The sequence below is a fragment of the Pungitius pungitius genome, chromosome 12, assembly GCF_949316345.1.
Source record: "Pungitius pungitius chromosome 12, fPunPun2.1, whole genome shotgun sequence".
NCBI classification, from domain to species: domain Eukaryota; kingdom Metazoa; phylum Chordata; class Actinopteri; order Perciformes; family Gasterosteidae; genus Pungitius; species Pungitius pungitius.
In genome coordinates this window covers 18071471-18082470 of record NC_084911.1, presented here as the reverse complement: position 1 = coordinate 18082470, position 11000 = coordinate 18071471, and the positions used below count along the sequence as shown (strand labels likewise).

General features: G+C 47.8%; 2 protein-coding genes across 4 annotated transcripts; one reads left to right on the top strand and one right to left on the bottom strand.

Annotated features, from left to right (window-relative positions):
* Positions 1-523: 523 nt before the first annotated feature.
* On the top strand, positions 524-2043 carry gadd45gip1 (growth arrest and DNA-damage-inducible, gamma interacting protein 1). Its single transcript, XM_037476844.2, has 2 exons — positions 524-998; positions 1584-2043. Exons 1-2 carry the CDS (start codon positions 598-600, stop codon positions 1885-1887), a joined length of 705 nt encoding a protein of 234 aa, XP_037332741.2. The 5' UTR covers positions 524-597; the 3' UTR covers positions 1888-2043.
* A 69-nt stretch (positions 2044-2112) lies between these two features.
* On the bottom strand, positions 2113-10834 carry zgc:158403 (tetratricopeptide repeat protein 39A). 3 transcript variants are annotated; one of them, XM_037476841.2, is made up of 18 exons: positions 10191-10834; positions 9679-9801; positions 9057-9188; positions 8701-8759; positions 7844-7911; positions 7591-7655; positions 7189-7288; positions 7038-7103; positions 6835-6943; positions 6674-6741; positions 5488-5547; positions 4916-5077; positions 4713-4804; positions 3969-4089; positions 3767-3878; positions 3547-3661; positions 3341-3457; positions 2113-2716 (listed from the first exon to the last, which is right to left on the bottom strand). In XM_037476841.2, the coding sequence occupies exons 1-18, from the start codon at positions 10223-10225 to the stop codon at positions 2608-2610; spliced, it is 1713 nt and encodes a 570-aa protein (XP_037332738.2). In that variant the 5' UTR covers positions 10226-10834; the 3' UTR covers positions 2113-2607. The 3 variants fall into 3 exon arrangements, with proteins under 3 accessions (XP_037332738.2, XP_037332739.2, XP_037332740.1); XM_037476842.2 differs by having other exon boundaries at positions 9679-9783; XM_037476843.2 differs by lacking the exons at positions 9679-9801; positions 10191-10834 and having other exon boundaries at positions 7844-7906; positions 9057-9120.
* Positions 10835-11000: the final 166 nt, after the last annotated feature.

The window sequence follows — 11000 nt, the reverse complement described above, 5'->3', positions numbered from 1 at the left end:
GTTAAAGAGGCTGAGCTCCCTTCTCACGATGGTGCCCACCTGCTCAAAAACTATGGACTTTATCCTCCACATTTTGCCATCACAAATAGGTCAAATGATTTTATGAAATAAATTTTAATGTAACACTCACAAATTATGTAAATAAAGAGCCTTCTTTTTCTGAACCATCCAAAACCTTCAACTAGAGTTTATGTAAACATGTTATTGTCGAATACTTTTTATTCAACTAATTGATTAATGGTTTCAGCACAACCCTTACACCATATTCATGTAATGTATTTTATGGGTGCATAAAAGTTGATATATACATATAGGTATGTATTCTAGAGGAAAAAGGTAATGCAAAGTGAACTTCTAAATATAATTTCTAATTTCCTTCTTATCTTGGTGCCAATTTGCATTATGTTTAAATATACATATAAACTCGCAGTTGTGTTTTTTGCTGGTTGCATATGATGCAACACGAATAAGTAAACCTCTTCATTTTTGCCAGTACGACAAAATGTAATAATTTAAACGTTAAAAAATAGGAATACACGTCAAACAGGCATTGTTGTGGCCACCTGGCCGCCGGGTCCTTCGTGTGGAGGAACAAAGATGGCGGCGTCCATGCTGTGCAGGAGGACGGCAGTGTTGTGTAGGGCTTTAAAGGGAATATCATGTTCAAAGACGGTACTTTCTGTGGACTCCCAACGCGGGCTTCTGCTGCAGAGCGCTTCCTACAACCCGAGACCTTTGAAGCTGAACCTCCACCAGCCGTACATCCCCGACAAGGACAGCGAGAAGACGCCCGAGTGGCAGAAGAGCAGCCGCTATGACCGGAAGCTGTTCGGTCGCTACGGCTCCGCCTCGGGGGTCGACCTGGCCTCGCTGTGGCCCAGCCGCGGGGAGCTGGACCAGATGATCGCAGAGGAAAACGAGTGGCATCCTCCGTTGGAGGTAATGCTGAAGAACGTCGAGGCCAGGGAGAAAGAGGAAGCCCAGAAGCGGTTGGCCAAGTAAGTCATGCTAAAGTTACTGTAGCTAACTTCAGTGAGTCCATGGTCGGACAGCCCGTCAAACAGCCGGCAGGATGGATACAGGTTACTTCTCGTTATGAGATATATGTATATATTTATATATGTGTATAGGAGGCACGAACTGAGGCTTAGAGAACGAAGGTACAGGTCGAGGATTTGTCCGCAAAGTTCACCTCATTAATGTCACCTGTCGCAGGAGACATTTTGACCATCTCCAGTCATTCAATGAGTCTGTATAATAGTCAATCTCAGCCTGCATAACATTTTAGCTACCTACTGGTAAATCCCAGACAGTCCTCTGCTGAGGCTTCCTGGTGGTGGGGCTGATGTTTCGCTCCCTCTTTGAGGTCCCAGGAAGCAGAGAAGCAGCAACATTTGTATTATTTAAACTGCGTGACTAGTTTTCAGCTAACTTAAACATTAGGAGTGAATCTGGGCTTTTTATAGTTGCTCCTGCGAGGACACTATCACATTTCACAGCAGCCCACCAGAAGACATCACGTGCAGTCTTAACGTTTGTCTCTTGCCCCCCCCCCCTCCTAAATTTCCACTCTCCCATCGTAGAGAGACACTCATTGCGGCCAACATGGCCAAAATGCCCAAGATGATAGCCGACTGGCGGCGGGAGAAACGCGAAACCAAGAGCAAGCTGAAGGAGGAGAAGGCTCGCCGCACAAAGCTGCTGGCCGAGGCCCGGGAGCGCTTTGGCTACGCCCTGGACCCCCGCAGCCCCAAGTTCTTGGAGATGGTTGCGGAGATAGAAAAGGAGGAGAAGAAGAAAAAGAAGCTAGTGAAGCGCAGGCTGAGAGATGAGCAGTTGGCGGCTCCCCCCCCCGTCGCACCTCCTCCTCCCACCGCCGTCTCGTAGTGTCACATATGAATGACTGATATTTAATTAAGATGGAGTGGGCACCGGGACATTTGTTGTAAAGTATCCAAATCAGTGTGGTCCGTGTTTTACCTGGTTTGCATATGTTCATTTTTAAGCATATGCAGCTCTCATTGAAATAAATTAATTTCTGTACGGACTGTTTTTTAAAGAATAACTACAGAATGCTGGTTCTTTTGGCATCATTCAAGACAACAAAAAGGAAATGGTACATTAAGAATTTATTCATGCAAACATGTTTTGGAGACATTGGAAAGAGTTTGGAAAGCTCTTGCACCGTCACACGCCCAAAGAACTTTACACAGGACCAACAGATGTGTGCATAGAATACTGGCAGGGGACTGAATCCTAGTCATCATCAGCCAGTTAAATTAATTGGTTTCGCAGTTGAAATAGTATTCATCTTAAAATCGCTGTCATTCCAACTAGCACAGCATGCTGACGTTACTTCATTATGTAAACACAGCTCTTAATTAAGCCATTGTGCATTTGATTAAATCATCGCATGTATATAGTGGTTAACATTGCGTGTTCTTTGATTTCCAATACAACATAACTATTGTAAATACAGTTTGCTGTTTTATGCCTTTCTTAGTGTAGAGCCAAAAAGGTAAACCTGAACACTGAGAAAATACCCAGCATGCACTTGTTGAACATGGATAAAAACTACTACAGCAATAATTGTGACGAGCCCTCCTCCTACATGCGAGTGTCCTCCTCCTCCTCCGGGTCGGCCTTGAGTTTGGCCAGAGTGGCGTGGACCCTGAACTGTGTGCGTGACTCCATCGAGTATTCTTTGTAGTTATGTCTACAGGTCAAATGAGAAAAAAAAAGATACTCTTATCCAAAGTGTCGTTTTATTAAATCAATCAGCTGAATATGTAACCTCCAAAGGGAGCAAAGGCTTGACGCACTATTCTGAGCCATCAAGACATGCAATCATTTACTTTTTGTGAGGGTGCCGCACCCTCTGAGGCAAAGTTGTGTTTTTGGACGACACAAAATAAATTGATTTAATCGGCAGAAGGCGACCTCTACTGGCCTCTTACCACCATTGCACATTGTGGAGCCCATACTCACTGTGAAGTATTCTGTAGCAGTCGGGACATAAAAACTTCTAATAGCCATGAAAATAAATATAAGTACGTATGAAATATAACTCAATAGTATGGAGATAATAATAGTTGCATTAATATTACAAAATTCAAAGCTATACCTCCCAATTATCCATGCACACAATATGCTGCATGTGAAAGTTATGCAGGCCGCTTGTCTAAACTACGGGCCCCTTTAATTCTAATTAAAGTACTGCATTTGTGTGTTGAATGCATGTTCTACAGGCACAGAGAAAACATTTGTATCATCTTATGTGTCAGGTCTTATCTCTCATTGCTGTGTGCATCAATGTAGCTGCCGTGAGGCAGTGACATACTTGGCCTTGTGCAGCAGCTGGATGGCCTCGTCCCTCCGGCCCTGGTCGATGTAGAGCAGGGCGAGCTCCACCAGGCAGTTGGGCACCAGGTAGTGGTCGAACCGGATCTTCTTTTCACTGAGCAAGCACCAGAGACAGGGCGAATTGGACATGCGCATTATCAAAGGCCTCCTCCATCACGGTCAGGTTGCCCGGGCGGAGCTCACCTGGACAACACTTTGCCGAAGCTCTCCTCGGCGGCCTGGAGGAGGCCCTGGTTCTTCAGGCACAGGCCCTTCAGCAGGTGGATCACGCAGCGGTCGTCCACCGAGTGCTCGTTGCCTGTAGAGGGGGGAGCGGACACACACGGACGGGTCAACGCCGTCTCACTTTGGACAAGGTTGCGTTTGTAAGGCGAGCGGGAGGGAACGCGATGGGTCGGGTTACCGGGGGCCTCCAGCAGGGTGCGCTCCGCCTCCACCAAAGTCTGCATCATGCCTTCAGTGAGCTCCGGGCGTTTGCTGATCATACTGAAGCCGTTCCACATGTACATCATCTCCTGCAAAGCACAGGGGGGGGGGGGGGGGGGGGACGCTGTTGGCCGGGCGTGAGCGATAAACATTCAGAGGGTCAGCGAGACGCTTTTTACCAGCACGGGCACCGGCAGCCGGATCGGGCAGCGGGCCTTGTACCGCCGCGCTTTGCGGATGGCGAACTTCTCGGTCGGGGGGGACTTCCCCGCTATCTTCTGCTTGAAAGTGGGCACCTGTCTGAAACGACACAGGAAAATAATAGAGATTCGAGAGGAGAGCATCGGGATTGGGGTTGGAACAAATGGGTGCAGTTTCGGTTATAATGATGTGCCACTGAACAAAGCAGAAGGAATAAGAAATACATTATATCTATACATATATATATACAGTATATGTGAATGTGAGTGTGTTTAAAGCGGCTGTTATCAGGTTTAAGGCACTTACAATTTGAATATTAACAAAGAGAAATGGAGCAAATCAAGACTTGATTACATATTCAAATTCATCGCTGAAATAAAAAACAAATGGCGTTTACCCCCACAAATACCCATATTTAAAAAACACTGGCTAGTGAGAGAGTGCCTCAAACCATCTAAAACGATATCTTGGCTACTTGGGTGCCTGCAAAACCAAAGAGACACATTAACACCATGAAAACATCCAGGTGACACGCAGCGACATAATAACCACTTTATTTTTGCTCCTTGTTTGGTCTCCACCGGTCCCTCTGGGAAATATCAATGATTTAGTCCTTCAGGTGCACAGATCAAGCATTACTTTGGTAATATAGGATGTCATGGGCCCTCGGGACAGCAGCAGTGTGTGTGTGTGTGTGTGTGTGTGTGCGTGTGCTCGATTACCTGAACAGCTCAACCTCGTCCTCCCCAAAAGGCCTGGCCTCGTCTTCCTGCAGCATGCTGAGGTAAGCAGCTTTCATGTAAACATACATGGCCTAGCAGGGAGAAAGCAGGGGTCACCCTTTGTTGTCTATCGAGAGGTTTTTGGGACACTTGGGTCTGTACGGAGAGAGACCCCCCCCCCCCCCCCCTCCCGGGTTCTGTACCTTGGACCAGAGGCTCTCCTTACTCAGGAGGTCGGCGTAGAAGTACGCCATCTTCCACAGCCGCTTGTAGGTGAAGCACCACATCAGCTCCCAGTAGCACATGTGGTGGAACTGCTTCCACGCCTGCTGGGCCTTGCAGCCGTCCTCGAACAGGGCCACGGCCTGGCGGCACAGCGGACCCCGCGCGGCGAGTTAAAGCAGCATTTTGGGGCCCCCTTTTGTGCATCACTACACTCACCCAGTGTCATCTTAAAATCTCATGAGAACGTACGGAAAGTATTGATGAATCCGTGGTCTGACCACTGGGGGGCGCTCTGCGAGTCGAAAGCATTTGAAATGGTTTGGTTTGAGCCACGGCCTTGACTGTGGACGTGATGAGGACGTGATGAGGAGGGACTCTTCAGTTCAACGTAAAGTGGTGCATAGTTGATGTACAATATAGTCATTTTGGGGTTGAAGCTTACCTTCAATAAGGATATGTAATGACTACCACACACACACACACGTTTTCCTATGTAGTAGTTGTTGTCTTAAAAACTTTAAGGATATTTGAAACATTTCATGACACACACCTCATCAATGTTCCCCTTGATCTCCTCAGTCCTGCCTGCAAAAAAGAGGAATATTGCCCCCTGGAGAGAAGAAACAGATGTATAGTGTAGAAGTAACAGTTTTGCATGTCAATCATCTGTTATCAGCAGTCCGATCTCATGCATCGTGTTTAATCTGTACATTCCCACTCGAGTTGGGTACACACGGTGTCAGTTTGTTCTCTGGGATGGGCGGGCATGTGGGCAAAAGGTGGAGTGTCAACAGGGGCCGTGCATTCACAAGAATGTGAGTCAGGTGGAAGGAAAAGGAGTTACGGGCTTCAGGGTGCAGCAGCGAGTGGAAGGTGGAGTGAGCAGGGTGCGCATGATGACTCAACCATTGGATGAAAAAAAGAGAATAATGACGGAGAAAAGAGAAAGTAAGCGGCATTAAAATGGCGCGTTGGGTACGTCAAAGTTGTACAGGGCGTTGCCCAGGGCGACGATGTGGTGTTCCCATTTACAGAAATATCTACTATTACTAAGTACCACAAATGCATCGTCATGAACAGACTATGGTATGAAAGAAGCTCCAAAAAACACTGCATCCTGCCTTTCCCATGATGCAACATTATTATCATTAGTCATGACCACTAATCTGTTCAAATCATTGCAGTTCCTTTTGATATAGTTGAATTATTAAGGGGCGGTCTTACAAAAGAAGATTCCAGAATAAGGATGACAACTTTAAGAGACTCATCCTCAGATTTCCTGTACTCCAAGAACACTAGAAAGAATTGTATATTCTGAACCATAATAATCAGCGTCAAAATGTGCATTTTTGTCACCAAACAGATATCCTGACCCCATCGTGAGGATATTTTGGGTCGTACTCTCCAGTTCTACAATTAAATAATGGTTTGATGCCCCCGTAGAGAAATGTGACGCAACGTCTCATATACTAGCCTCAAAGTCCCTGATACAAAACTTAGTGGTTTCTAACCACTGAAGTGCACGTATTACACAACTAGTGATAAGCACGAACCCTGCAGCCTCGATAAATGTCCACTAGCCAAACGTCTGCTGAAACCTATTGACACTAACAAATCTAGAGAACCACGTTCTGTCAATCACAAGGTAGCCCCGCCCTGAGACATCCCTTTTGGACCATCATTTGCAGCATGAACACAGGGCGGGGAGCGTGACGGTGACCCTCGGCGACACTCACCCGCGGGTAGCGGAGACGGAAAGGTCTCAGCAGCCTCTCGGCTTCGGTCACCTCCCCCTCGCCGGTGCCTGAGAGGACAGAGCAGAGACGAGTCACGTGACGTCTGGCCGGTCATCGCGCGGCCGTGAAGCACCTGAGGCTACGGCGGGGCGCGGCCCTACCGAGTATGAAGGTGAGGAAGGTGTAGTAGCAGAGCAGCAGCAGGGCGCACAGCATGGAGCGCAGATTCATCCCCGTGGCACCGTCGCCCAGCAGAGACAGACCGTAATCCTGGGAAATCACACCCCCCGCCCCCCCCCCCGAAGAACAATGAGTAGGACAAGCGTAGGTGAGTGACGGACAGGAGGAAATGCACGCGTCGCACCTTGTCTCCGGAGAAGCCCGCAAACTCGAGAACTTTGAGTATCCGTGGAGGAAACAGAGAGAGGGTCTGTGAACGAAGGGGGACACGCGGTTACACACAGTCGGAGGCGGCGGCGTGGTGGGGGGTGGGGGGGGCGCGCTGCCAGACGCACCAGGTTAAAGGCCCCGATTCCAAAGGAGATTCCTCCCTCCAGGTGGACGTGGCTGGCTCCTTTGGGGGAGCCGGGGGAATTAATTAAGGAATGCAGCTCTCTGGTGGAGAAAACAGAATGACATGTGTGATTAAACCACAATTAACAAAACTCAACAGGCTTTTGCCGTCATGTTGGCCCCCACCTTATGCACAGGGGCCGAGAATCAAAGAATCAAGGTGACATTCTTTAAAAAACTACGGTGAGAAATTGGTGAATTTACAAGAAAAGAAAATTGAGAGAAAAACTGACAAAAACTATACTTGGCGTTACTCTCGTAAAATTGGCAGGGTCCCTCAAATACTTTTGGACCAAGTTGTAATGAAGATTACCATGACATAAGTAACATTTCTCATTTCTTACTTGTAAATTAGGTAACTGTTCCGTACTTTGATCCCTCCTTTAATGAAGCTCACCATGTTCTCGTCCTGCAAAGATTAAATACAGAAATGAATGAGGGGGGGCACGGATTCATTTGGCGAGAGATGCTTGGATTAGGTGTCCTTTTTACAAATAAAGAGATGAAGCACATGGAAAACCCGAAGACCGTGACACTTTGGTGAGCTGCAGTGTGTGCACACAGTTCATGTGCGAGTCGTAAAACAGCCTACTGCACCTGTAGGAAGGTGAGAGCAGCCCTTTGGAGTTGGCACTCTGCGTAACACACTTCAGCGTGAAGCTGCACTGCAAAAACACACACATGCACGCACATTTAGTAATAAACATCAAATGACCCAATTCAAAAAGCAATAAAGCTGCACAGCCCCAGGGTCAGGGATGCTGGTGTGGCGTCTAGCGGAGAGAGTGTGTGTGTGTGGCAAAGGCCACGCCGCGTCGACCCACTGCTTACGGCGCCTGGGTTCATAACAGAGCTGCGAGGGGCTCGGCCTGGTTTTGCGTCAATCATAGATCCAGGGGGATGATGAGGGAAGTGAGTATTCCGATTGAATGAAGTGTCTGATCAGTGGAGGAAAGTCTAGGTTCCCATCTTTATAAAAGTCCATCATATTACATAAGCCTTTGTCGAGCCACATACAATAAGGTAGGGTCGGACACCAAAGGTGAGAATAAGTTGTTTCTAAAGGCTGGGGGCAGAGAGGAGGGCATAGTCGGCTGATATTTGGAGTAATTAAGAAACCAGGCGGTTATTAGTTATCTAAATAATGAAACTGCGATATGGGCCATGGGCAACAGTTGGTGTCGAAGCCCCGTAAGCATGTTGATGCCAGCGTTCAGCATTCGGCTTTAAAGCACCACCACATCGCTGCTGATGCAGAGAAGTTGTTAATGCCGAGCTAATTAGCATTGGCCTTTTTATTTTTAAACAAATTCAAAATAAAACTGTGTTGAAAACAAACTGGTGGTATGACGACACGTAAACGTACATGTCATGGCCCATTGAATAAAGGAAGAACAAGCATCATGTACATACTTCTTTCATTGCATTTACAGTTGAGTGGGTGGATTTCTTACCTTCAGTGAGCGAATCCCCACCGGACTTGCTCAACAAACCCGAGGACTTCCGTCGGAACCTGAAAAACGGATCGATCTCATCAACAGACAACAAACCGCTTGTGTCCCAATAACACCATGTTTTCTGACCGGAGTCACCCACTAACACCAAAGCGCCTCTGCAACCGCTAGGCTCCATCGCCCCCCCCCCCCCCCCCCCCCCCGCCCTGATGCAAACGCAGGCAAATCGGGGGCCATGCAAATCATCTGGGTTTTCATTTGCCGATTACGGCTCCCCGGACTGAGGGCAGAAGTTGGCAGCTCGTTTAGAGCGTACAACAATAAGCACGCAGCCACGTCCGCGGGACCCTGCTCACTTGTGGCAGACCTCCTGGGCGCTCTTCATGGTCTGTCCCGCGTTGCTGATGTCGTCCGGCTGGAAGGTCATCATGGCCTGCATTTCCAGCACGGTGGCGTAAATGAGAGCGTGGTACATGCTCTCCTTCACTCTACGAGGGGAGGGGGGGGGGACACACACGGGGGAGCAGCAGTCAATACACTTGGCGCTGGAAGCAAACAGCAGGGCGAGAGGCCAGCTACCGAGGCCCCGGTTTGCATTTTCCCGGCGAAGAAAAGATAAGGAATGCATACATGTGCTGTTCTTTATTCGTCCTATCTCTTGCCTGCGGCCCTGCCCACTCAAGTCTTGTGTTTATTTTTGCTTCCCCATGCGGGCTGGCTCTCGGAATCGGTCGGACCTCTGGGCGTCAGCCTAAGCAAACACCTCGTATCCTGGAGAACCCAAAGGCCTGAACGCGGGGGGGCACCCGCGAACGTCAGCCCCGGGTTTACACAGACAGCAAAATAGCGCTGACATCATCCTGAAGCGCAACCACCCCGAACGTGCTAAAAACCAAAAGAAGTAAACAGGAAACTCGAGGCAGCCCGGGTGCAGCCTTCCGGCGGAGCCAGGCGGACTCCGGGTTTGGGTGGCGTTACCTCGGCCGCAGCATGTCCAGGCTCTCCTTGAAGTGGTTGTTAAGGAAGAGGTCCAGGGCCTCCATGCACTCATCCAAGCACTCTTTCAGAGTCATCTGCGACGAGCTGCAGCACAAAACACTGCTGCAATGCCAACAAACACCAAAAAACGCTGAGTTTTATCACAAAACACATGATGTAATCAGAGCATCGTCACGCTGAAGCAACATGCACATGGATGTGCTATTAGTTAATAATCTGGACAAAATGAAGTGCAATATGTCAGCCGGTTTGTTTTCCCAAGACCCTGGCTCTGGCTAAAGTCGGAACCATTTCCTGACAACACATAACTTACGTCACAACCTGACAAGGAAACGATGAATAAATGTAGCGTTTCCTGCTGAATTGAATATTACAACAGAACGATTCAAGTTTTTGGGGACTTTTCAACCTTAGTGGCGAAGCAAAAGGTCAGAACATGAAATCTTCTAACATGAAACTTTTGTTTCACCGTGTCAGCAGCCTGTACTTACTTTTCTGCAGCATTTGCGTCTTTCCCATTGGACATATTCTCTCTCTCCACGGCGCGCGCCCCCCACACCTGTTAGCAGCTCAGCGGGTCCTCGCAGATATATATCTGTATTTATTTATATTTAATTGCATATATGATATGAACATGCATTTACCACGTCACAACATCGCCTCTGCGGTCCGTTTAAAGTCACGTCAGGTGCTCCGAGGTGATGGCACGCGCTCTGCAAAGAACCCGAGCGAGCGCACCGTCGAGTCGCATGTGACTCCTCCCATGTGACGTCACTGCCACGCACACATCAGGAACGTCACGGTGCGAATGGGTCAGGTGCGAGCGAGAGGCTCCCGTTGTTTGGACTGGTCGCCTGAGGAGGTCAAAGGGGAACGCCGACACCGACGTGAAGAATTGCAACAAGTGGCAAAAGAAGGAGTTGGCCGCATTCTTTTCTTAAAAGTCAAAAAGCTAACTAGTGAAGGAAGTCTGAACCTCGCGACGTCATTGGTTATGTCAAATGGTTGAGCTTCTCCTAAAAAAACATGCTAAAATAGTATTTGATATTTATTAAATATGTCAAAACATGTGGTACTAAACCAAAAGTTGCATACCGTATTACCGGCGAAATATTACAGTACGCAGTAGTAGGATGGTGTAATATATATATATATATATATATATATATATATATATATATATATAGGTGAGAGGTGTAGTTAACAGTACTGTACTGTGTACACCTGACATGTTATAAAATGAATGGTGTATATATATATGTATATATACACCATTCATTTTATAACATGTCAGGTGTACA